This window comes from Xylocopa sonorina, chromosome 2, assembly GCF_050948175.1.
Source record: "Xylocopa sonorina isolate GNS202 chromosome 2, iyXylSono1_principal, whole genome shotgun sequence".
Classification (NCBI taxonomy): Eukaryota; Metazoa; Arthropoda; class Insecta; order Hymenoptera; family Apidae; genus Xylocopa; species Xylocopa sonorina.
This window is the reverse complement of record NC_135194.1, coordinates 7,419,333-7,447,082: the sequence shown is the minus strand read 5'-3', so window position 1 is coordinate 7,447,082 and position 27,750 is coordinate 7,419,333. Positions and strand designations below refer to the sequence as shown.

General features: G+C 39.8%; 1 protein-coding gene and 1 long non-coding RNA gene across 9 annotated transcripts; both read left to right on the top strand.

Moving 5' to 3' along the window:
• The first annotated feature begins 162 nt into the window (after window positions 1-162).
• LOC143433336 (diacylglycerol kinase theta) lies at window positions 163-27,254 on the top strand. Of its 8 annotated transcripts, none has more exons than XM_076910637.1 (18): window positions 163-907; window positions 8,388-8,467; window positions 9,085-9,187; window positions 10,546-10,766; window positions 11,616-11,772; window positions 15,522-15,665; window positions 19,324-19,458; window positions 19,529-19,663; window positions 21,150-21,267; window positions 21,358-21,545; window positions 21,837-22,049; window positions 22,138-22,272; window positions 22,418-22,592; window positions 22,725-23,044; window positions 23,616-23,904; window positions 23,961-24,120; window positions 24,251-24,358; window positions 26,938-27,254. In XM_076910637.1, exons 1-18 carry the CDS (start codon window positions 772-774, stop codon window positions 27,049-27,051), a joined length of 2,931 nt encoding a protein of 976 aa, XP_076766752.1. In that variant the 5' UTR covers window positions 163-771; the 3' UTR covers window positions 27,052-27,254. The 8 variants fall into 8 exon arrangements, with proteins under 8 accessions (XP_076766752.1, XP_076766751.1, XP_076766749.1 ...); XM_076910636.1 differs by having other exon boundaries at window positions 11,616-11,787; window positions 19,324-19,449; XM_076910634.1 differs by having other exon boundaries at window positions 11,616-11,787.
• On the top strand, window positions 7,607-8,113 carry LOC143433128 (uncharacterized). Its single transcript, XR_013103095.1, has 2 exons — window positions 7,607-7,801; window positions 7,893-8,113. It is a non-coding gene; the product is annotated as an uncharacterized LOC143433128 (long non-coding RNA).
• Window positions 27,255-27,750: the final 496 nt, after the last annotated feature.

Genomic DNA, 27,750 nt, shown 5'->3' with positions numbered 1-27,750 from the left:
TCACGGGACTAATCGATACGTCGAGGAGATTGTGCGATCATTTATTAGGAGGGAAGTGCGAATAACTTGTTACTCGTGAACGTTAACTGTTGGACGCGTAGCGCCGCGTAGTGTGTAACGGAGGGATAGTTATTAAAGAGAGACCCGGTGATAGGCAGTGCCACCCTTGGGGAGAGGAGTGTCGATAAGAGTTGGCTCAAGAGAAAGATAAGAATTAGGGCAAAGGTGTCAGGGGTCCCCCGTAAAACGGTGCCTGTGCATGATTCCGGCACTGGACGGAGGTGGTGACGAAGGGGCTGATGTCAGTGCGGCCACTCGGCGCCCGCTCCGTGGCTCGGATGCGCGAACGCGACACCCGCATCGTCGTCGTACCGCGAGTGAAGCTCCCGGCGGAGGCGGAGGCGGCAGTAGCAGCGGCCGATGACGGTGATGGTCAGCCGCGAAACAGTGGTGACTGCTGACTGGTGTACGATCAAACGAAATCTCGGTGTCGCGTACGGTGCCGTCCCGGTCGGTCGGTCGGTCTTTGGGGCGCAGCTTCGAGAATAATGCGCGTTAGGCACGTTACGCGACGACGAGGACGACGGTACGACGTGAGGGACCCGAGCAGCCAGCCGCAAGTGCAGCTGCAGCAACGCAATTATGTACGCGTACGGTTTCGAGATCACGTAGTGGCTGCCGTGTAATTATGTTGTCATCGACGCGCGGCGCGCCCTGTGTAGCTTCACGGTGAAAATCTGGCGTGAGCGGTGCCGCGGTGGAACGGGGAACATGGCGTCGGTCTCGGCTGAGACTCCAGCCAGCCATGGGCACAGCTTCAGCAAGAAGACGTTTCACAAGCCGACGTACTGCCATAGCTGCACCGACATGCTGTGGGGCCTCATACAGCAGGGGTACATCTGCGAAGGTAAGGTACCACCCATCCTATTTACCACCCCATCCATCTCTACGTGCCTCTGCCTGCGTCTAGTCTCTACTGCCACCCGAAACTGCAGCTCGATAAGGGACAGTGAAATACGATCTTGCGAATATCAAACAGGACTGACGATCTGACTACGTTTCGATTAACCGTAACGTATTTCTCGTTGGCTGGATGGTCCAGACCTGCGCATCGATCCTTCAGTTTCATAAACGATCGAGTTTCTTTCAAGCCTAGATGGGTCGAATGTAGACTAATTTAATGTTTCCAGTTCAATTTGTAGGAGTGCGAAATAACGATTGACGCGAAGACATGCTCTTGAAACAGGCAACGTATTCGAGCGTTAATCGACCGATAGGAGTTCCTGATCGATGCTAGAACGCGGGGCAAGTTTTTACGGAGAAACCGCAAGCCAGAGGACCGATCGATATGAGCCCGTTCGGTAACGAAATCGAATACGCGCCGCCGGAGTACGCTCGTCCCGCCTTTTCACGGGCTCCGAAACCTTGGTCGGTGTGCGAAGTCGAAGCTGGCTGACCTCCAAGAATGATGAATGGCAAGTTTCCATTCACCGTGTGTACAGAGGGTAGCACGTTCACGTAGAAGACCGTTCGCTGCTAATTCCTTTCAACTTTAATCGAACGTCCAACTGGAGTTTCCGTTTCCACTTCGTGCTTGAACAGCGAACTGGGCGACTGGTCCAAACTTTCGATCTTAGCTCGATCGGAGTTCGTACAATTTAAGAATTTCAGTCGATATTTAACGAGAGGGAAGATGCAGGATTTTTTCCGCTTAACTAAGTCAGTTTGTCTCTGAACCGCTTGCCAATATTGCAAGTTGTTGCGATCAGGTTTGCAGGGTTGCTAGTCGCATATGTTATTCCTTAAAAGGGACGGTGGTCGAAGACCAGGTGACACGAGGTATCGAATTCTAAAATCATACTGTTCAATTTTTGAATACTTTCGACAAGTATTCGACTCGCGTTTCGAATTCGTGCCTCTATGTTCGTCATTCAACTGTCTTATTAATATTCATCAAATATCAATTTTTCTAGGGACCATAGAACAAATTCCATCCGGATGTACGAACTTTCCCAACTTCTCCACGATCTCCTCCACCCCTATGATGTCCATCGTTATGGATTCCCCACGAGAGTCCACGATCGCCTCCTAGTACACGAGGATTTCCTTTGGCGCAACTCACCATCTTTGGAGCCCGATAACGGGGCGCCACATTTCCCACCCCGTCGCGATTTGCGCACACTCCAGTTCGAGTGTTTACCCCTTGTAACACGGGGCAAGACCAGGAAGGACAAATAGACGACACGGACAAAATTGAGACCTCTGGTTTGTTAGACTCTTTGCTCTCGTCGGGAGAAGCCGGTCGAAGAGATATCGTCGGAAGGTTCGACCTCCTTGGGGATGGCTCGTGGGAATTCCAGCAGGTTCGACTCGACCGAGGGAAATCGAGCTGACACGGAGACGAGGGCGCGCGCATCGAGCCTTCTCACAAGCATTGATCGTAGGGGGGAGGAGGGGGTGGTGTGGGATAGCTGATAGGCTCTGGAGAGAGCGAGAGGGAGGGGTAGACGGTGAGAGGGTTAGCTTGGGCCGAGGGTTGTGGGGGCGTGTACGACAGAAAGAGCACGTTGACGAGCGGAGGCCCGTAAAGGGTAAGCGTCCGCAGACGCTTTGGAACTTTGTATTGTTTAATCGAACAATCGGCTCGATTCATGAGTCCTAGGACTCGGCCTGGGACGTCGAGGGTTTTAGCGGCCCGGAGATAGGACTGCTGCAAGGTTTAAAGTTCGAATTAAATTAAATTAAATTCGTTTGGAATACTGTAATCTAGGGTAAACGTGGCTGTAGCAGGTGGGATAAGAGGTATATACATTTACAAGAGGTATTCTTCGGGGGATGGAAATTGAATGTAGGAAGCCTTAATTCAGTCGGTTTGAATGTACTTGATGATTTACTGTTGTCTGTTTTGTACCTTATACTTACAATATTATACCCCAAGGTTGAGGTATAATTAACCAGTTGACTAATTAGTTGAGTCCATAGAACGTTTGAGAAGCACTGAATAGAAAAACATTGAAAACATTTGAGTCTAGGTTATCTTAAATTAAAATTAATGAGTACATAGCTTGGAAATGTAATCCGGATATATAAAATCTGAACTATAAAAACTGTATCGTACGTTATGCACTTTGATACGTATGATACCTAAGAAGAAAGGAAAAGAGCGGAAAAGGAATCAGAGATGACAAAAGTATATCAATAACCGCACTCAAAACGGATGTCTACACACATAGACCACATTTCTAGCGCCGCTATTATCGAATATACATCTTGAAATTCCTACTTTAAATTCAAGTACCCTCGCCACTTCAGAACACAGATACTGCACAGTCATCATTCTTCCCGGAGAACGTTCAACGCGAAGCGTTTTAACATATCAACAAGCATCGGACAACAAGAACCGAAGCGTGGCACAGACGCAGCAATGTGGCCAGTTTTACCACGGCAATTAGAGCCAGCCAGAAACGGAATTCAAGATGGGACCGAGATCGATGCAGGAATATCGCTTTTAAACCGGTCAACAGCGGACTGCTGTGCGTTCAGGAAGTCGCCGATCCGGAATATCCGCGCTAGCGATATCGATGCGGTCTTGTTCGATACGTACACGCCAACACCATTGAGCTTTCCGATTCCTAGAATACGCATGGACATCAAACGACGCAGCTCCATAGAGAACCAAGATACCATTCTAGCGTCTTCCCTCCGCTTTCACCACGGGCTCCACGCTTCTCCTTCGACGATGGATGAGAAATTGAACGGCAAAGATTTGATTATACGGAAGAAGTCGTTGGTCCATTCATATCGATCAAAGGTTACTTAATTTTAGCTTTTGTGATATTCCCAGCAGCGATCGATCGATCGATCGCCGATTTCGCTTCTCTTCAATTGATCTACGCGTTGTTGAAAATGTACAGCAATGTGGTTTCTCTCAATTCGTTCGATAATGATTTTAATCCAATTTTTGTTCTATATATTAAGATTATTCTGACTAACAGAGTGGTCAGAGTTTATTAGATGGTCGAGTTTAAGTAGTATATATCAATGTGAAGTTGGCCTAGACTTTGGTATTAGTGGGACACTTGGGACAAATGATTTTTCGACCGTATTCGAGTAAAAATAATGGATAACAGGATTTAGATAATTGATTTTTCTTTAGATATTAATATTTTCAACCGTATGTAGATATACTGTTTTCATCTCGTTTGTTGGCGAAGGAATTTTCTGACGCGAGTACACACGATGGGTTTCGAAAATTTCGAACAGTGTCGTTCAACTTATTAATAGTCGTTCATCTCGCGACGGTGAAAAGAAATTTATGAAGAAAACTTATGAAGAAAACTGTAGAATAACAGAACGTGTCTTCAAGGCTGGCTTTATTTTTAGCAAACCGGAAATGTAGTGTACGCCACGGGACCCGTATACATTCACCTCTCTGTGTCGCTTCACCTGTTACGACGACTGCTGAAAAATAGGATAGGACGTTTCTGCAATCGATTAGATTGTCGATGGGATTAATATTATTTAACACTGCGAGCCATCGGTTTCAATGGCTTGTTTTTAAGGCAAAGCTGCTGCGATAATGTTCCTCGCATTAAGGTGGCTACTTAAAAATAACTCGAATCCACGTCACACATTTAAGCTTCGCAATTTTCTAAGAAAAGCAGCTTTTTCATAAAACGTGTGGGTATTACCAATAGATTGTTCGTAAAACGATATAATGACTCGACACTGCATCGAAGTCGATACGTGTATCTAGGATACTATGTAATTACATTTACTAGAAGCTTCATAGAAGTCACATATTGTTCTGCACTTTTACACTGTGGTGTAAAAGTCCAAGAATGAGTATCATTCCGTTGATTTCTGTCCTCTGTCGTGCTATAAAAAGTGTCTACATTTGGATACGATTCTTGATTGTATTCTGGGACTCGTTATTATCGAGTCGAGGCAACACGGACACATCGTAAACTTTGCAATTGCGTGGAAACACCACGAGTCAGAACGCAGAGCACTGGATGGTAATGGATGTCCAATAGGAGTAATAACTAAAAATTTTTACTATCAAACTAATTACAAAGTAGATAACAAAGTAGACGCTGAAAATTTAGGAAACAAATGAAACGTAAGATTCAAAATTTAAAACAAAATATGAGTGCATTAACATTGCATTTCATGCAATATAAAAGTAAAAGAAAGGAGGAAAGTAAATAATAATTTGAAGACAAACGTCCTCAAAATCGTTTCCTCTATCGATGAGTGACAACTCGATTGGCACAGAATATTCTTGAGAATAGAGTAGTATGTGGTATCTAAAAGCTCGAGCCCTTGTTCAAGGGTGGAGCTCTCTGGGTTCGAACGTTGAGATGTAACTAAGAGCCAGAGTATTTCAACACTTGAGCTTCAAAGCTCGATAGATTCGGACCGTCTAAATTGATATATAATTTAAAGCACGGACACGTACAGTTTGTTGCAACAGGTTGCAAAGACTTATCACGGAATGTCTCAGACTTCGACGAAAGTATCGTATTATTTATCGAGCTGTATTATTAATCTCGCGTGTCGAGAATTGAAGCCACGAATCAACCGTAATAATCCAAGTAACGTAAAGATTTATAGAAGTTGTTGGAAGAGAGAAAATAGTAAATTGTGTCTTTTATACAATAACGCGTTTTCTTTCAAAATGTCACTCAGTATTTTGAAGAAAAAGCGAAACGCTGTAAAAATCATAAAGGATTTGCTTTTACAAGGATCCTGCAAAAATGTTGGGAAATGTAAGACTGCATAGCATAAGAAGGACCTTCAGAAACTGTTAATGGACTTCTAAATTCATGAGAGTTTACTCTCCGTTGATCGTGGAAGAAGAGCCGTTTGTTATATTTGTGAATGGACCGAAAGCCGATTATAAATCTCGTAGAAGGTACGCTATGAATCGGATAATTCGAAATACGTCTGTGAAGTAATTTTGAATTACTTAAATTCGAGCTATTCGAAGGATGATAGCTTGATTAATGCGGGAAGCATATTTCAAATAAATAACAAATTCCCATTGACGAAGTGGTCGCGATTTATTCAAATTCAAACGATTTGAATTTAAATAACTTGTTCGAACATCCACGAGGTTTTAATGTATTTTTAGCGAAGCCTGCGTTATGTGCACAAGTTATTGTTTGTATTATTGTAGTACACATTTCTAAATTTAAAAATGATACTCTTTTTAAAGACTGTCCTTACTGCCGCCAACTCGAATATCTAGCACTTCCACTAAACAAACTTACCTCGATCTCTTATGGTTTAATTGGTTCGTCGTATAAATAATAATTATATTAAACAAGTTAAAAATAATGGAAACAAATTTCTTTCTTTCTGCACTCTTTGGTAATATTAAAATTTAATTTAGATCTGATCAAATTCTAAATTAATCAATATTAATCAATGTCTTAAATCTATCGTTCGAACAATTTTCATCCTATAAAATTTCAAAGCTATCTCAATTTTTCACACGCCCACGTGTGTATAAACGCGTAAACGGTGCAATCTTGATGTAACGTGGTGTAAAATTCAGCCCCCAAGATCGAGCCTTAAAGCTTTTATGCATCGCTTCCTGAGAATCTTTCTAATTGCTGTTATTAGTATAATGTGTACTATTATTGTTAATCGTCGTGGTGATACTGTGCGCAAAAGTATTTTAAGAGATACAAAAATGGATAGAAAATTTATGTTCGCAGCTGAAACTTGATTAAATGCTTCGAGAACAGCGAGAATTTGTTGAAACATTTTCATACAAACAATTGTTTAGCGATTGATAAACTTGAAGAGAAATGAAACTGTGCCATTCGACCGGATCGGTGTACATTTCTCAATAAGCTGCATGTGACAGTGTATTTAATAAAATATCTGTGCGATCTGGTTTACGTTCTGAAAGGTTTTGCAACTCGTATCTGCTATTAATATTAGTGGACACTAAAGGGTTCGTAAATAACATGTTAAGAGTCAATAAATCGATATTTGTATCAGAAATAACAGTAAAGTAGAACCAACGATAAATTTAATAATATCAAGGCTTTTATTGATGATTAAACTTAATAATATCAAGGCCTTTGAAGTACAAAATACGTGTCCGCGAACATTTCGATGGACGATCTCAAAAATTCGTTTCCGTATTTTAAAAAGATCACACGAGTCGAATCAAAAGTGCAATAAATTATAATTACTGCAAGCAAAAGAGATTTATAATTAATTAATATTTATCAGTCCGATAGACATCCTTTTTTTCTAAATTGTTTAGACAGTCGATTAAATATCTATTATTAGCCATGTTCCTTTTGCAGTATTCGATAATTGATCTTAATGGAATTATGTAACGAATTAATATGAACCGCGTATGGGCGACGTGCCAAACTTGGGTTTCACCAATAGGTCAAATCCATCTCGTTCAAATTTGGCGGATAGTAATTTCACGTTAATTTTAACGACGAGCATTTTCTGAACATTTAACGGACGATTAACGTTTCACTCGTGGTATTACAGAATCATGATTGCTTAAAACGCGTAACACTAGTATTTTTCGATTTAACTCTTTTCATATAGTAGAATTTGTCTAATCGATATTGAAAATTCGATTCGCTCGTTTCCAATAATTATTAGGCTCGCGGTTGAAACAAAATTACAAATGATTCTTTATACTTTTACATAATAACCAGACGCAGCCTATTCCCAACGATACGTAATAAAACTATATTTGAAACAATGGGCATATACATTGTGGCGAGAATTGAATGGTGTTTGTTCGAAATGTATCAAGGTATTGGCAGTCACCCAATGATTTAAATTCTAGTACACTATAATTATTTGTTTTACATTAGCCATTTTTAATCTGCTGCGTATATTTTCAGCGTTCAAAGCACCACCAATATATGTCACGGTTTCTATTCAAAATCGTGCCCTATTTCGGCCATTTTGGTACCGACGATTGTTACCCATTTCCGCAAACAGTTTTCACTCTTTTTATAATTCAAGCAAGAAGGAAATCTCTCAATTTTTTAATTATTTCTTTGTCTATTTTTCAAACCCAGATTTTCAAAACCACTACAAAAAAGGGAAACTTTTTAAATAGAACAAAAATAGAAAATATATTTGGAACACTTCATCGTTCAAAGTATATAGATCGCAAAATTATTTTTAAAAAATCGTATAAAAATTAAGCGAATTTTTATCTGGAAAGGGACGTGTATTTAAGATTGTTGTAATCACAGTCCACGTATCATGCAGATGAGAAAGAGAGAGAAGAGAGAAGCTGAAATGGCAGAGGGTGTGGTTTACTCTCAGTCTAGCAACGATTACATCGAATTACACGGCGAATTCTCCATTTCTCCGATTTCTCGTTACAGTTTGCAACTTCGTGGTGCACGACCGCTGTCTCAAGGCCGTCGTCTCTCCCTGCTCCAGCATCGCGGCAAGTCTCATTAAGGTAAGAATACCCCCGGTTTCCGTACTTGTCCCCTTTTGTCCGACCCGAGATGAGTGAATTCTTCCCACCGACCTATATTTACGCGGGTGCTGAGAATACGTTGCACAGTGTCATCGTGGCCGCGTCGAAAATTTCGCTCGCAGCCAAACGAACTTACGTGAACCGAGCTCGGCATTAGCGGTTACGATATTTTAAGTCCACCTGCTCTGTTTGTTTCTTATTTTTTAACTTGCCCGCGTAGCTTCCTCCGCGTCCTCTACGAAACGGTTGTCGAGGGCGAAAATGGAACGGGTTGCATTCAGAGTTGCATCGAGAGCCACATTATTTTTATGCTGGTTATTTTTAAATGAAGACAAATCGGAAAAACGAAGAGAAATGAACGCGGTGGAACTTAGGCTGTATCAGAGCATCGATCGACTAAAAAAAAATTGCAACATTTATATTTAGAAGAGATTTTTTTCGTCATCGATATTGTCAAAAAGTTGGGAAATGTACATGGTTTTATTTCACGCGAGAGCAGTGTTAGTTTTTATTATAGTTGCAAGGGTGAACGATGCGTAATGGCCGAGGAATACTTTCTGCGAGTGGAGAAGGAATAAGGTGTTCTACTGTTGCAGAATCCGGTTGCACACTGTTGGTCCGAACAGGTACATCGTAGAAGAAAATTCTGCAACGTTTGTCGTAAACGGCTCGATGATAATCTATCCATACATTGTGAAAGTAAGTTCCTCCTACGTATCCTCTTCTTATCGAACGTACGTTATTTTTTTTATAGCGGTTTACGTAACTCTCCCATCTTGAATCTGTTGCAACAAGAGAAGATAGAACCGTTTTGAATCGTTTCACGGAATTGTGCACGTTGTTGAGTTTTATTATTTTGTAAAATTTTTCGACCCTTTCAACCCAGCTTGGACAGTGATGATAACGTTAATGATAATCATCGTGAAGATTGAAAATTTATATCAGATACGTGAACAGAAGAATTCCTTTTTGTTGCTAGGTTGAAAGGGTTAAAATACCATATATTTCTCTTTGTTGATAAAACAACGTATAATTCATCACATTAAACTTTTACAATGACTATTTATTTTTACACATATTGGATAAACGACAGCTTTTGATTCGAAGGAAAAGAAGAGAGGAACAGCGTGGGGGATAGTATCGTTTTTTTATAACAATTCAATGACAAGAGTAATATTAACACGACTTTTAGACTTTGAATTCATCGATACCACTATTATAATGGCATTTAACCTTTTCCACTATGATTTATTTGCGACAGAGGCACACTCACACGTTTAATTTAATTCTTCCACTATGCACGTACATGGTTATCGGAAGCAGATAATTTATTTCGAGTTTTATTGAATAAAATAGAAATAATGCTCCAATACATAGTTCTGGGGCATAAAAAACGTGATATAATTGTACTAAATATTAAACTCTTGGAAAAGAGTCTGTTAAAGGCACTTGTAAGTTACAAGATGTACTTAAAGCACTCTGAGTGAAAAGTAAGATGGGCTACACTATTCCTACGTTTCTCTCGCGTGTATTTAAGTACACGTGTACACATACGTGCTTCAATCTGTACATGTAACTTCCAACGCACAAGTGTCAGTGCATTATTTTACCACCGTCGTGGAACTATTAAACTTAATGAAGATTCGCTAACAGCGAACAGTTTCAAATTGCCGAGAATTCTGCTCCTCGTTGCGAAACGTTCATTTCCCCCATTTTCTAATTTTATTGCAAGAAATTTAAAAAAAATACACGCGATACGCATTATAAAAATGGCAAAAATGACGGACTTTCTCTTCATTTACAAACTACACTAGTATCATTTAGCAAATTTGAATGATCGTTTTCTAGCCGTTTCAGAAAACACAAGTGGAATTGGTCGTCTAACGACTGTATCTGATATGTAATCGTAATGCAAACGTGACGAAACGCGTAACACGTAACGCAGAGAGCCGTAATAGAATTTTAGACACGATAAGTGTCAGACGTGGACATGCGTGTGTGCGTTATTTGATCGTGGAACGGGACAGAGAGTGATCGATCGCCACTTTTAATTTCAGTATGCGAGTACTTCGTGCACACGGAGTGCCAGGATTTTGCCGTGGCAGATTGCAAGGAGAACGCCACGTACTTACCTGGGAAGGACTTGGCGCAGGTAAAACATACTCATCACTGGCGAGAAGGCAATCTTCCCAGCAGTTCGAAATGCGCTGTCTGCAAGAAAAATTGTTTTTCTGCCGAGTGCCTTTCCGGGTTTCGTTGCGAGTGGTGCGGCATGACGGTAATGCTCCTCTTCATTTAAAGAACCTACCGTTCGTACACTTTTGCTGCCCCGACAGCAAAGTACGAAAGTTTCCAGACAACCGTCGCCTTTTAACCGTGTTTATAAATAAACAAACCGTATTTTTCTACCGACAACTTTGACGCTGCGTCGCCTGCAATTGTCGCGTCGTCGTTACTCTCCACCTCGAGGCGGGGAAACGAGATAAACGAATAAATAAAATTGTCTGGAAACTGTCGAACGATTCTAATTGTTGTAATTAAAAAGTAACATCGATGGCGCGGAAATGAAACGAACGAGAGCTCTTGTTAAAATAACGAGCACCGAATTTCGATGAAAACACAGGCTCGAATAACAATACTGTTACTCCTGCACACGGTCTGCTGAAAAGCAGCATTTTTGCATTGAAAAACAAGAATCGAGTACGAGCTCGCATTCGTAAACTGTGTAACTCAATTCAATGTAATAAAACAGTTACTTATCGTCTGTAAAAAATTTCAAACACCTCTGGAAATTGTATTAAAAAGAATTGAACGAGACGCGAGATACAAAAAGTTTCTTAATGAAGCTTGATTGATATTCTAAATACATGAAATCAATCTCTATTGTTTAAGTAGATAACCATTTGAACTATGCAATTTTCTCTGTTTGGTGGTATCCATTGGAATAAATAATTCTAGTAAATACTGAAAAATTGAAACACAATTTCTTGCTTGCCGTTTCCGTTCGCCTCAAAGGAAGTAACTGTGGCACGTACCTGTAGAGAATTCGCTGTATTTTTATTAGAACGTAAGAGCAGTCTAACCGAGGCAACGGTTAATGTTTTATTTCGTATTTATGTGATTGCAGTTGCACTCTTACTGCTATAAAAATATCCCGCAAGAATGCACCTTTGGGAACTTGGAACCAATCTACTTACCACCGCATGCAGTCAGCATTCCACGTACGGAAGTTCCCATGGAGGCCATCATCGGTGTGCAAGTACGTCGAAAAGAAGTCCTGGCGCGTGAGTATTCCTGCCGTAAGTGTCTATTGTACAAATATACGTTTCAAATATCGATTAGTGAATGTGTAACACGTGACAGGATGATAGACGGATGTGGTGGTATCGAACTCATATTTTCGCGCGTATGTGTGCCGTAAATATACATCTATATCTCCGATTATTATCAGTGTTACGTGCCGGTCCGCCCCACAGTTTATTTTCAAAACCCGATCGTACGTGCAAGAATGGGAAAAATGAGCTAACCTGTGCATCGACGAATCGCACGCAGAGTGGTTTGTAATGTATTTTCCTTTTTCCTTTTTTTTTTCAATGCGTCCACATCAGTACCAGCCTTGTTTTGGAGTAAAAGTATCGTCGAATGCTTGTTAATTACAGGATTGATTTTTTTTCATTTCGTACCTCTAATTTCACACGTTTATTTGATTTAACGTATATTTAGAGGAGAATTCGCGCGATGCGTATTTTTAGGTCCTGGGTATGTCTGAATTTGGAATTCTTGTTATGTTTTCCCATATCAATGATATTTGTACGTTACACTCAGATAACAAGTAATGGCTCAATTAGAGTATTACGAATTTCACGGTCGATCGATCTTCACGATACATCGAGCACACGTTTTATCGAGTTCCAATAAAATGTCACGGTGTCACTGCTTACCGCGCCATTTAGAGAAAATAATACGGTCATGCAAAAATTCCATTGTACTCGTCGCGCGTTCAGGGCGGCGTTCACACTCGAGGATCAGACGGTTCGTTAGGTTTAGATAGAGTGTAGTCACGTTCTACATCTTCCTCGTTTCAACCAAACTAGAACTTCTTCTTTACACTATCGTATTCACTGTGTTTCCTATTTTCTTCCAACAGTAATCTCTGCGTGTACATACATATATTGATATATACAAATATTTAAAAGCAAACGTTTGAAATTTCCAGAAGAATATGTCGGTGTTTTGATTGCCCGTCAATCTTTCGCCAATATTATTCGCTATTCGATCAAAATATTTCAGTTTACTTTGTTCTGATTCGAGCATCTCATGATGGACATAAATTATTTTAAAAATCGAGGCGCTACTACTTTCTTCAGCAAAAGAAAAAACAAGACAATTTGTGAAAAATTAAAGCTAATAAAATAATAAATTAGTGTCTCCTTCATATAAAATCTACTTAATTTACAATAAGCAGTTTAGTAACAATAGCTATTTCAATTTGTACAGTAGAGAAAGTCTTCAAATTGGCTGAAGGGGGTAATTTTCGAATACTCTGAGGTAATTTCGAATGTCCTTGAAAAAGGGTTCTTGAATTTATTTGAAAATAAATTACATGACTAAATAAAAAAAAACTGTTCCATTCAGAAAGAGGAAAAATCACTGTTACATTTGAAACACCAATATCTTATGTCCATCATACAATTTGCACCCTGAAACAGTATCGAAAAATGTTTTTCGTATAGCGAGTAATATTTGACTCACACATCGCAGGAACAGTGAGAAAGAAGTAAGAAAAAAGTGATATAAAATAGTTTTTAGTGTCTGCAATCATATCTTAGAAAAATATCTGTATATATTACATATTGTCGATTGTTTGAACATATAAATCTTTTGCATGATGTTCAGCATTTGTCCATTCATGCGATTTTATGAAAGTACCATTCTATACTATATACATAATATACGTGTTCTCTCCCTTCAGAGCATGCGATGTTCAGTCTGTTGGATAACAACAGGGATCCTGTGTTGTTTAACTCTCGAACTTGTTCCTTTCACGTGTAGTTTGTGGTACCAAGTCTATTATTCAATTCTGTCTCACGTACACTCGAGTCTTTTACAAAAATGTCTGTTGTCCAATCTTTCCCCTGTCGGGCGTACTTTGTTTTTCCCATCAACGAACATTACGTATGCGTATACCTGTACGTGTCTCTCTCGTAACTACCCCAACTGTCTTCCAGTTTCTCGCACAATCAGCCTTCCACGCGCCCCATCAAAGAAACCCTCGCGTGGATGTTAATTCGACGATTGGAAAATTCATAGCGGCCATTTAGAGTAAATATTTGGACGGAATCCGGTCTTTGTTAGCTGCTTCAATGGCTGCTCGATCGACTCGTTGCGTGGAAAGATATGAACACCTTTTGCGGGGCATTATTAACATCGAGATGTCGGATTATTATCACAGGCTAAATGTAGAAACGATATTTTAATAACAGTTCCCCTCAATTTCTTGGATATTGATAAAAATGTCTATTTGGAAGTTTGTAATGTTTCTTCAAGAGTTTATTTTTTAATACTTGTCGTATATGAAAATATTTTTGGAATAAAGATCTATTTTTTAAGGATCAAATGCAAGCAAACACGTAATTAGATTTTTTTGATAATGATGCTTAGTGAAGATTACAATGATACATTTTATATTTATAGAATTAGCTATCAAAACAGCCTTTTCAAGCATCATCAAATCAAAGCAGATTTTTATCTCCACGTTTGAGTAGAAATGTAGGTAACGGGAGTTATTGTCATTTGATTTCCACTTTACAATACATACGTGCAATATTTGATTGAACGTGTCTCATATCATAATACGTGTACAAAGTAAGTTAAATTTTTATTAAAATACATAAGTCAGAGTATTTACATAGTTCGCGTATATTTGCAAACATTATATAGCTTCTGTGGCTGTCGCTGTTATTAATCGCTATTCTCAATGTGCTTTTAATAGGCGTAATTTACATTTACGATTATTATGTCGATTCACACACGTTGCTTCACGAATACAGTCACACGGATTGCTATACTATTTCTCGACGCTCAGGAAGAAAAAGTGTATGCTACGATCGTCTAAAACAAAGAAGCCAAAGGTTTACATACGAGAGAAGCACAAGCAAACATATATTCATGTTATCTGTATATAGAACACTGTTTTGCTAATCGAACTGCTAATTAACAATACGTATTAAGGATCCGTTGAAAATTTACCAGAACGCAAAGTATCGAAGTTTATTTTACCGATTGATTTATTTTTTTAATGCTTTTTTTTAGAAAAACGTTTATGTGATGATTATTGTGTGTTACAATAGCGATGAAGTAGTAAATAATTACGATTAAAGAACAATTTGTGGTGATGTGTACCCGCGCTACGTTGAGTGTTTGCGATTTAAAATGGCGGCACGTTCTTGTTCTGATTTCTTTCGTACGATTGAGTAAAGATTATGAGAATTACATTTAATTTTATAGCACATCAATTAATATAAATAATAACATCTTTACGTATCAAATTTCTTGTGATTGCAATAACCATGGGACATATATCTCAATTATAATTAAAGATCTAATCTATCCAAAGAAGATTCTCCAGACTCTCAAGATTTTACAAAAACGAGACGCTATTTCACTAACAAATCATTTTCTTCAAGAAGTAAAAGGGTACATACTTTTACTTTTCTACAAACTGACTACGAAACATTCGCAGCATTTCCAGCTATATTTAAAGTTGCAACGAATGATAACAAGGCACCACGTGCGAAGTCCTCGTAATAAAATAAAGCGGATAAGAAGGAACGATGATATCGATGAAGATGTTCGAAAAAAAACCGATCACAGAAACGATTGTGAAGCGTGCACGATTAAATCGCAGACACTCGAGTGGCTATGTGTATTGTATCTGAGGTCGGAAGGGGAAATTTTGTGTAAAGAGATCAGAGACTTGTGTAATGGTAACCGTATAAAAAAAACTCGGTTTACCGTTTGCTTCTATTTGAAGATAACATCGGAGAGCAATTCGATTTCGCTGAGAGTGAACAAATTGGGGCTGCAGGCCGCCTAGCCGAAGCTTTGAGGCGCCTTTCACTAGTTTTGCCACGTAGCTGCCATGGAAATTGTCATGCTTCCCCTCCTTATGTTCGAGGTATCTAGAATATTACCATCATCTGACATTCATCTGTGTGAGCATAATCGATGTTGAGATGTTAGCGCGAACCGGAACCCGGACTTGAACGGAATTCGCCGTAGCGATTAATTGTTCTTTGTATACATTCAGCTTCTTTCTCTCAGTCCACCGTTTTCGTTTCTTTTCTGCTCATCTTTCTCTCTTTCTCTCTCACCTTCTTTTTCTTTCTCTAGCTTTTTTCAATTTCCCACCGCGTCTCGCGTCTGCCGCTTATTTACAGATCTTCGATCCTTCACGATTTTTGGCGATCCTTTGAGAATCGCCACCTTTTCGGTATTGACAAAAGAGAGAGAGAGAAATCGAGAATTTTTTAAATGATATGCGAAAAGTTAAGATCAATATATTATTCGGTTTCGTGGTTACTTTTTTTTGTTTTTGTTTGGAGAAATATACGTGTTTATGTTGAAATAACGTGAGACGCTTTGCATTTGACGTTAGTTTTAATCATTTCGATGGTCAATGCATCGACACTTCGGTTCGCGTGATTCAACATTTTTTACGATCTGCATGCATGAGATTTGAGTGCGAAATTTCACTCGTGGATAATGTTTTTTAACGTAACAATTGCTTTACACCTTGCTTTGTGGTCCGTCACGTTCGAATTATTTTTAATTAGTATCATAGAGTTTACACAAGATTCATAGGTACACATCGATAATTATCGAACTCCATTAAAAGGTTTCGAGGCTTTAATTAAATTTTTGTCAAAATTCGAGTATAACGATCGGGTACTTTCCAAGGTTTTGACCATTTTTGTAACACAGTACCCAAACGTTTGGCTTTATTTAATAATTTTAATAAATGTGCCGTAAGATGCTGCCTCAAGCCAATAATTTTATCTTGTTTGAATTATCCATTAACTCGAAGCATTCCAATTTACTAACGAGTTCGCTTTAATTATATGAACCTGTTATTCTTAAAATGACGTGAGTTTTACGTATGCAAAATATTAAGTTTATTTTTTTTTATTCCAAAGCAAGTTCTTAATAACAAATTAAGATATAACAGAATAATAACTAATGAAATATTTAATCGTATGTTGTTATCGATTAAATTTAATTGTGTTTCTCAAGATAGTCACACACGAAATGTAAGTGTGCGATGATATTTATCTTCGAATCCACTGTGAACATCAACTTTTATTAAACGCATTCGCTACGTATAGACTGTAGATGTTTATGCATTAATGGGAAATTTAAATGTTCAAGGAAGTTCAGAATGCAGCGCATAATATGCAAAAATATACAAAACGTCCAAAGTGAAATAAACGTTATAATATTTAGCGGGTCAAATAAATCTCTGCCTTGGTTTCATTTCTTTAGTTGCAGTTTCAAAAGTATAAATTTGTACAAACATACACGGTCTAATTATGCGAATCGTTACACATTTATAACAACATTCAAACGTTAATTTACTAATCTGTGCGCTTGAAATTCATCTTACGGTAATTTAAACATAAAACGTTCATATAGTTTGAAAATATTTTTAACTTGGACGACGCCATAGATTTTCTCAATATTTCTCTCTCTTGAAATTAATTAAATTAATTGAATTTAATAAATCAAAATATTTCCTTTCTATCGTTTTATCGTAACAAATTTGTCTGTCTGAAAATTCTAACTTCTAACACCACTTATATAGTTATTTGATTTGCTTCATCTGTCGGTTAGTTAATTAAAATTTCTTATCTACAGTATATCTACATCAGCAACGTACCGTGTCACTAGCAATTTAATTTTTAACTATCGATTAACTAAATCTTTTGGACAAAACAATCAGTAAAACAAAAAATGTCACTCTTTGCACAAACTCGTTCGATTAACTCTTCGGTACATTTCCATTTCACGATCGAATTTTACAGGAAAATTTAAACAACTCAAAATTAATCCCACCTAGCTATAATTTGTCACTCAAGCTTATACAATAAATCATTACTAACAAACTAATTACTACTCGAAAATAATGAAAATATAAACAATGTCCTCCAAAGAATTTCTTTTCTCGCGAATTAATTTCCTCGGTAAAAGTCTCTACTCTCTAATATCTTACAACGTAACGAAGAATAAGCGAAGCACAGGAGAAACATAACGACACTATTCATTTCTACCTACAATATTCCACGTTACGAAGATGACCAGATTTCTGTGTGCTAAATTCAAAATCGAACCAAGTGTCTTCGAGTTTTAAGGGAATTCAATTATTCGTTTCTTCTTTGTCAGAGTTGAAGCTCTAAAGAAAAAATAATGAAATTCGAAGACACTTCCAGGAAAAATTTCGTCGCTACGGGTGAAATGGTTCGTGAAACGGTTCCTAGTCACCTTGCGAGCACCGCCCTTCAATGTTCTCCAACGGCGAGTGTATTAATGGCCACGATCGATTCGAATTTCAGCGGGCGTACGATTGCTCGAACGATTACGATAGAATCGCGGCACCGCGCGACGTCGATCGTCTCTCTATGAATGTTTATTATTTCGTTTAACATTTACGTCTCTAGCATGTGTGTATGTGTTGCTTCTCGGTGCATGTACCGTCACACTCGCGATCAGCCCGCTGGACGCCACGTATGACGAGTAAACGTGACCCTTGTGCAGCGCGAACGAAGCTGCAAGAATCCTCCTACGAATAACACTCCCTATCACGTGCGTTCTGCGAACCCGCCGTGCCGGATGGTAAGAGGTGTCACTTATTACCCTTCGAACTCTTAGAGAGCAATTATAATGTACCAACGCTTTGTTTTAGCGCAGTTTTACCTAACCGCCTGTGTATCCACCCTCTTCTTTTGTCTCCTCACACTTTAGAACGTCTCGTATGGGTAACTTGGATTGCGGTACTATCTCACAGACAGTGCACCTTGTAGAACGTCTGAAACGTTTAGTGGGTGTTAAGTGTGCATCAGTATTGTTACAATTTTCCTTTTCCTCGCGATACGAATGATCTTGTTTCTAATTCTAAAATACAATTTGTCAAATTGCCGTCAGAACAATTCTTTCCAACCGAAATTCATTAACTCGTTTGCATCATAAGCTCGTGAAGAATTGATTAGATCTACGAAAACGTAGACGTATTATTGGCGATATTAAATTTCGACGATATGAGCCAATCTTCCAGTTATTCGAATGATGCACAGCTGGGTTAATGAGTACGCGAAATGAAATCTTGTATCAATTACCAGCAGACTTACGCACTAAAGTTTCAGAACACACCTCGCATTGTAAGCTTCATTGGTATTACGTGAACCAAGTCAGTGTGTCGTTATCAAATAGACTCGTTCCGTACACTAGCGCTTGAAAGGTCCGATGACACACTTGATCCACAGTATCGCTGAATGATTCCCAGAAGAGAAAAAGAGAATAACTTTGACCGGGAGAGTGTCTCAGCTGTTTCTTCTCTAGATGCTTCCATACCACGTACCATTAATGTTATCTGAGTAATGATCGCCAAGCATATTAATATATACTCGCATTCATTTATTTATTTCCCACTTAAATAGTAGCGAAAGCGACGACGTGGCGCATTTACTTTACGCGTTAAGTATCACGGTGTGCTGTACAGAGCTAAGTTCGCTCGAGACCGATGTGTACTACAGGGGCGGATCGGTGTTCTCTTCTGTTCGCAGCGAGAAGCATATCGGAGGAGTTCAGCAGCGCGGAGGCGAGGTACCGCGACAACGCGGACCCGGGGCAGGGCAGCCCGTACGGCCGCGATCCTCGTTCGCCAAAGGAGAAAGAAGATAAAGAAAGAGGTGACGAAGGTATTTCAATATGTTTCATGTGGCTCATCCGCCATGCTCGACCTGTTACCGATCCTGTTTCTCCTCATAGAGATGATCAAGGTGTACGACGGGAACAACTCCCTCAGACGGCGGATATTTCGCGTGATCATGGTGCCCCGGCAAGCCACCACCGAACAGGTCCTGACGTCAGCGCTTCGTGCATTTCACATTACCAAAGATCCCAGTACGTATGAACCCTTGTTAAAATGTTCGGTTACGGGCCGGTACCTTGCGTGCTGGAGCTTTCTCTCAATCTGGGATGGACGGAAACGCGTGCGCAACCGGTGCTGGAAGATTACCTTCTAATATGCTCGCGTTTCTAATGGGTAGCGATTTGGAGTTTAGCGGTCGTTGATCAGAAACGTTTCTTCGTTTTATTAATCCATCTGCCTCTTTTTTTTTAATTCAAGCGGTGGAGGGATGAAATACGAACGCTCAATTGGTATCGATGTATCTTCTTTGTTCTCGTAGCTTTGTATTTTTTATTTGTTTTAATATTTTCTCTGGTATTGCGTTATGAATTTTATGGTAACGAAGAAGGAGCGAAGATATAAATAATGGGCAAGGTTTTAAATGAGCATTGGTTTGAAGCTTTTGTATAGGAAATTAATAATGCTCGATGTTAAAGGGTATTTAAGAAATTTATGTTTTTAGAAAGAGATTTGCACGCGTACATATATGTACGTGCGTCAATAGCATTTACGTGAACTCAATCTGTCGGATGTATGTAGACGCCCACAGTAACAAAACAGTTAACCATTATATTTTACCTCCCACGTAAAGATCAAACTGACAACTGCAAACAGAGTAGTTTTGCATCAATGGGATTGTTTCTCTGCCATGCATTTCATGCTAAATGTTCCTCTATCTCCGTGGAAACTCAATTAAAGAAGAAATCTCATTAATTTTAAACTATGTACAGACAGAAAAACAAATGCCTAGCCGGTACGTAACATACACCTTTGTGAGGGCGCATAGAAAAAAAAAAAAAGAATACACTTCAATCGTGTCGCCCGGAACATTTGCAAGAGCATTTCCTTCTGTAAAGTGAAGTGTCGTCGGGAAAATCATGCATATGTATCCCACAATTGAAATTAATGTAATCGAACTTGACAGTACTCTTTTGATATCGTTTTCATAAAGCAAAATAAAAGTTTCACCAGAAAAAAAGAAGAAGAAGAAATATAATCTAGAATAATAAAAGAATAATCTTGGAAAAAAAAATGAATGTGGTGAGAAAATGAGATAGCCATTTTTTTTTAACTCTTTGCCCCTCCCCTTCCCACTCTTTGTTTTCCCATGTGGTAATCAGATATGTGCGAGATATATGGTAATTTCATATGGAGTTTAATTAATCGTACGAAATAAACGTTCTTTAAAATTATCATTGCAACGAAGGTCTAATTAAATGAAATTAAACATCAGATTAAAGTATTTAATCGTGCCGCTTAATACCATTGCACGAATGAGAAGATCTTTTGTAACGAACGTAGAAGCGATCTACTTCCGTTTCCAATTCTCAGCAAGAGAATCGATGTTCCCGGAATTGTTCCTTGTCTTATCAGCGCGATTGCGACACTTTGCCATTCAGCTATGCCTTCAAAACAGCTAAAAATATCGTCCACAGCGAAATTCAAAGAGACTCGTTTGTTTTCGATCCCGCTATTTAGACAACTTTTACCTCACCGACCTGTATGCTACGGATGAGACCGAATTATGTGATCCAACTCCGGTTCTAAACTTGAATCGCAAAGAGGGCAAACGTCCGGCAGTCTTCTTACGGTTCAAGTAAGTTTCAATCCGGGAACTTTTGCATGCGCCCTTGCTCTGGCGGCACAGAAGTTTGCACACGAACGAAATCTGATTTCACGATTTCAGGGACAGCGAGAGCGGAGAGGTACGCGTCTATCCAGGTAAACTACAGGTGTCAGAGTCATTCTGCATAGTACCTGTCACAGAAGCAACAACGGTTGCGGACTTGATCGAGGAAGCGCTACAGAAGTTCGGTTTGCAAAATTTTAAATCGGAAGATTATAGATGCAGCGAGATTCTTCTGGATCGCGGTGGTAAATTTCACAAATACAATTCATACTTTGAGATATCACTTTAATAAAGGAGAAAATTACGACAGTAGTAGAGTTGGGTAATTAATAAATTTGCAGCTAAAGTATATTACGGATCATTTTCAATCTAAATATTATTATTTAATGCTACATTTTTCTATGATGAAGAATGATAAGTGTGTGATTTGAAACTGTCAAGATTTAGTTGGATATTAGAATAGTGTGTATAAATTATGCAACAATAAGTGAACGAGAATTATGTTGTTATATAAAATTATGTTTATGTATATCCAGTCACTGAAAGGGTTCTGTCTCGTGACGAGAAACCATGGGAAATCGTAAAGCAGCTGGGCAAAGATTCGATCAGACAAATGGAGTTCATGCGATTTTACCTGCAGCTGAAGCAAGATCCCCATGGTCCTAATTTAGCTCTATTCGTGGGCAACCTGCCACCGAATCTCTCCGAACGGAGTTATGAGAACATGTTGACCGATTTCTTAGGCAAAGGTGATCAGGCTAAATGATAAATGAAAATATAGTTGCCAATAGTTAACCCAGCGTACCTAACAACTGCTTACGCGTGGTCGTTCCTCAGAAAACAAATTCTCCTCCATCGGTCCGATATACTACGAGTATGGCTCGATGGTAATTATCTACGAGGACTCGAACAAGGCGGTCAGGGCACTGTACGCGTTACGAGAATCGAAACACGAAGACAAACATCTCTTAGGTATTTTAATGTGCATTCAACGTTCATTTAACTCAGTGGTTTGTTCAACTTCGTTTCAACAATTATTTGGTCGATGACTATAATTTTCATAATTTAACTTGAATCAACTTTTCAACTATACTTTTGATATTTCTATCGTTTGCAGTTATGCTGTTACCAAGCATCGAGCCGAGCATGGTGCCTCCAGATGTGCAACCTTTGCTCGTCTTCGTGAACGTGAAATCCGGAGGCTGCCAGGGGCTTCAATTGATCTCCAGCTTTCGGAAATTGTTGAATCCGTATCAAGTGTTCGATCTCGACAATGGAGGTCCACTTCCTGGGTAAGCAATGTGTCTTATCGACAATTTTTAACATATACAATAGACGTTATCTAATTGGTAAACCTATAAGTGAAGAATTAATAAAGAAGAAAAATTGTATGATTTAATCCAGCAATCATAATTATATTACAGACTCTACGTCTTTCGTCACATAAAAGATTACAAAATCTTGGTCTGCGGTGGTGATGGAACAATAGGATGGGTGTTGCAATGTTTAGACAACGTAGGACAGGACAGCGAGTGTTCCTCACCTGCTTGCGCCATCGTTCCTCTAGGTACAGGAAACGATCTTGCACGCGTCCTCTGTTGGGGTTCCGGTTACACTGGCGACGAAGACCCCTTGAATTTACTTCGAGATGTGATCGACGCGGAAGAATCTCTCTTGGACAGGTGGACTGTGGTATTCCATCCGGAAGAGAAAGAAGACAAACAGCTGTCCACCAATACAGGAGGTTTGTCAAATTTCTCAATATTAACTCTTTGCATTCGGCGCCTTCTCGGAAGTTAACTACGAGCAATAAAAAATTTCCATTTCAATAGAAAACTTCACAGAAATCTGTATTTCTTAAAAAGATGTGGTGCAATAAGTTTAACTTCCGTAATCACTAATCAATTCTAATGTCCCTTCAGAGGGCACAGCTCAGTAATATGTTAGAGTTGCAATATCCCTTCAGAGAATGCATCTGAGTGCAAAGAGGATTAATGTAGAGAATGCGATACCATGGATCCTCACGCTGGTCTCAAGGAGGAATTCGGCAGAGGTGGTTCATAGACGTTTGCAAAGCGTAGTTCTTCGTATAAATAAAATCTTCTTGCCTTTAATGCAAATCCTCTATATTAATATACATTTTAAACTGATCAAAGATTATACTTAATCATTGAAGAAACATTTCTAAATATAGTTTCATTTCCCAAATTACTGAAGAGAGAGACACCAAACGTAGATATAACACACAAAAAGAAATTCGAGGCAAAAATTGTTAAATTTTGAAACGTAAAGGCAGAACCCCTAAAATATTGCAGGAGCGGGCGCGACAAGCGAAGACAATACGCAAATATATGTGATGAACAACTACTTCGGTATTGGTCTCGACGCCGATCTGTGTTTGGACTTCCACAATGCCAGGGAAGAGAATCCGAACAAATTCAAAAGCAGATTACGTAACAAAGGAGTGTACGTCACGATGGGTATACGGAAAATGGTGAAACGGAAACCTTGCAAGGATTTGCACAAAGAAATTCGACTGGAAGTCGACGGGAGGCTCGTCGAATTACCTCAAGTCGAAGGAATAATTATTCTAAACATTTTAAGGTAACGCATTGTCGATAATTGTCGAAACCAGGTGATATTATTAACTCTGTTTGTAGTTGGGGTTCTGGGGCAAATCCCTGGGGACCAGACACCAAGGAAGATCAATTTTATACACCAAACCACGGGGACGGGATATTGGAGGTCGTCGGAGTCACGGGCGTCATGCATCTCGGACAAATTCAATCTGGTCTTCGCACAGCCATGAGGATAGCGCAGGTAAATTCAAATTTAATTATTTCTAAATTTTCGCTAAATATTTTACATACTTTTTAACTATTAGTCGGATAAAATGAACATCGACTTTCTAAATAATCAATCTTCTCTGCTTTCGACGATTGTTTCACAGGGCGGACATATAAAAATTCATTTGCACTCTGATATACCCGTACAAGTAGACGGGGAACCATGGATTCAGAGTCCCGGGGATGTCGTAGTATTGAAGTCAGCGCTGAAGGTAATTTTGGCATAGACACTCGTAGTGGTTCCATAATTCTATCGAAATATAGAACAGAGTGAGTGGTAATTTATCGAGAAGATTTTAACAGTTAACAACTTTTACAGTTAAATTAATAAGTGTTTGATAACATCGACTAAAACGAATGCTTTCCGCCTACCGCGGTTGATTTCCAAAAATGAAGCTGCATTTGCGCGTAACGCAGAAGCCAACGAGGTGATCGCATTCGTAGAAACGTAGACAGTGCAGTTTCGACTTAATCGAAAGTCGATATACCAGGCATGTTTTCTACGGCTTGACATTCAACAACGCCCACGCGAGCAACATCGAGCGCAACCCTTTAAACCGGAATATAAAACTGCGAATTGTTATCAAATACGCGATCCATAACATTTGCCTAAAGTTCAATGTATCAATGCCGCCTGGTTGCGGGTATTACCTAAATGCTGTTGACATTTTAAAGTGGCACGTACAATTCCGAGTCGGTGAAATTCTGCGACACGGCGAGGCTCCAATTATTCGGCTCTGTAATTACGTATTCACCCACTCTGTTCGATTTCGCTTAGATCGATGGAGTCGCCTATCCATTTGTCGCACGTTCACTCTCTACAGGATCTCGCATCTTTATTACTTGCACTATCTGTTAAATGAAATTTGCCACGATGCTCTACGCAGACACCGTTAAGAGCGTTACCCAACCGCTGGTGTCCGACAGCGCATGTACCCTCCTCCCTTTGATCGCACTCTAAACTAATGTCTCCTTGTTCCTCTGTTCGCTCCAGGCTACCATGTTGAAGAAAAATAAGATCAAGCGTCGGAATACCGAGCCGTCGATTCCATCCGCTAATGGGGTGGGGGGCAAGAGCACGGACGAGTGTAGCAACAAAAGCTAGAGCGCGGCTTTTCTGCGGTCTAAATCGAAAGATCAATTAGATTCGAATTTTCCGTTTACCGCTCCGCCTAGGCTCCTATCGTATTGTGCCTGTTCAGAAAAACAATACAGGGGGAGTTTCGGTGCGATCGTCACGAGAGAACACGTACACACATACACGTACCTCCCGCGTAGTAAAACTCCATTCGATGTTTCCGCCGCATGTAGCTCTTTGTGCCAATCTTTTCTTTTCTCGCGTACCCGAACGATTGGTAAATTTTTGAACGATTCAAGATTCCGTGGAACGTCCATTCGGTTGATCGTTGTGCTCTCTTCGTGTTTCGTTCGAACCTATTCGGTGAATTAACGTTGATGGATAAATTTTATTGATTTTAACAAATGAATTGCTCTTGAAATTTAATTATCTTCGCGAGGTTCGAGTGAAATTTTCAATTAGCTTAATTTTTCAAGCGAAGCTTTATCGAACTCGTATCGCGGAATATTTGATTAATACTTTATCGTTGGTATCTCGTTAAAAATCAGGAATTCGTTCGAAAATTGATCGATCACGCTCACACTTAAATATGCTCAGCGCAATTCTAGCTTGTCGTAACTTGGTGTTGCGAAATGCCGAGGGTTTGACTAAATCTGACCGATATATTTTGCAAATATTGTACAATAAGCAACGACAATCATCCTGTACTTAGAAACAGAATGAAGGAACATATATATTCAAATAATTTTACAAAACCTCTACGCAATTTCGCAACACTATATGTGTTTTTATTATTATGCCTATTGTTCAAAATAGTATGTTTTAGCTTGAACAATTAATCCTCCAAGGATCCAATGAATCTTCTAAATACGTAAAAGCTATTTCAATATTTTCAACAGTTCATCACAGCTTACTTAGCTAATTTTTTTACAACGTTCTACAGCCGCGAAAGCGTTGATTCTTGGAGGGTTAAAGCAGGCCTGTTCAAAAAGGGTGTCCGTGGGCAAAAGCAATATTAATCGCTTACAATCGATGTTACATTACCACGAGTAGGGAAAACTGACCACGTAAGAAAATCGAAGAACAGCAATGAAAGAACAACATAGTACACGACTATAATTTCATGGAACGTCATCTTTTCCCTACTAGAGTGGTGCCAAGAGCAAAAGCTGTAAAAGGATAGGGCTGATTGTGTTGTGTAAGTAAGGCTCGTGGTAAGAAGTTTCGCAAGAATCCATCGCAAGCTCTTGCTCTTTGTGAATGCAGCTGCACTGCTCACTTGTTCTTCGTTGTCAAGGGTCGCTCGTGCTCATGAGCGACAGCTTAAAACTCAACCGTTGGACAGGCCTGCGTAAAGCTACGGTTTTTGTAGATGCGCGGTTCAAGTTATTATCTTCGCATACTGTTTATCGAGACGTACAAGTCGACGTACAAGTCGTAAATTCGCTTTGCGCGTTTTAACGAGAACGAGGACGAGGCATCGTCGAAGCGCGCGTCGACCGAAACCGTAGCCACGATCGATCCTTCGTTTCACTTTTATTCGTCCCACGAGCATTCCCTCTTTCTCTCTATTTCTCTGTGTTTACCCGCGAGTGTTTGCCCGTTTTTAACGAGCGTGAGGCGACGCCGTTCCCACATTGGCCACTTGGCATTGACGTTTTATCTAAATCTGGCCGTTATCTGCGCGCCCCTTGTCATCCTGTCCCTTCCTAGGCCACGATGCTGAAGAAGACCAAGGGTAAAATGAAACGGCGTAACACAGAGTCCAGCATGCAGCTGGCACTGCAGGCTGCGCCATCGAACGATCCGGAGCCCGAAGTCTTCTGAGTGACCGAATGTTGTTCCCCGTACAAGCGAAACGGAGGATATCACGCCACGAGTACCGCGTACATGCACGCGCAAGCGGCACCGTTCTAGCACAACACGCAACAATACGAGAGATCGGCCTCGAAATTCGTCTGTCTAACCCACGGTCACGCGCTGTACGAACTTCAACGTCAAGCACGAAAAACGTGCGTGTACTCCACGTACCGCAACGACACACGCACACGCACATACACACACGTGAACACGGTTGTATTTTCGGACGCAAAACCGCGAGAGAAGCTGGCGAAACGGAGAGGAGGCGAGAAGAACGATATGGATGGCCATGGGGGCGGAACAAGTGACGCGTTCCTCCATTCGACGATGAACACGTCGTGAGGGAAGAAGAGAAGGAACAGCCGGGACGAACGCTCGTTTACGGACACTTCATTATAAAACTCAAAGTAATCTTTAATGTCCCTTTCCGAGTTGCTAGGATGAAAACTAGATCTCATTTTTAAATGTTAATAATCATTATATAGCGTTGTACGTAGCTTCGATCGATATTTTTTTAGTAAAAACGAGAAAAAATAAACAGAGGATGACGAGTGAAGAGAGAGGTGAGCGAGGACGAGCCAGCGAGAGTGCGTGCAAGAGATAAAGAGTGCATGCGTGTGTACATGAGACAGAGAGAGAGAGAGAGAGAGAGAGAGAGAGAGAGAT

What these genes read in the sequence shown, in the direction of transcription:
- LOC143433336 (XM_076910634.1), top strand. Translation starts at nt 772, where the DNA reads ATGGCGTCGGTCTCGGCTGAGACTCCAGCCAGCCATGGGCACAGCTTC. An exon ending in GCAGTCTTCTTACGGTTCAA is followed by an intron (nt 21,268 to 21,357) that starts GTAAGTTTCAAT and finishes TCACGATTTCAG; the next exon opens with GGACAGCGAGAGCGGAGAGG. An exon ending in ATTATTCTAAACATTTTAAG is followed by an intron (nt 23,905 to 23,960) that starts GTAACGCATTGT and finishes CTCTGTTTGTAG; the next exon opens with TTGGGGTTCTGGGGCAAATC.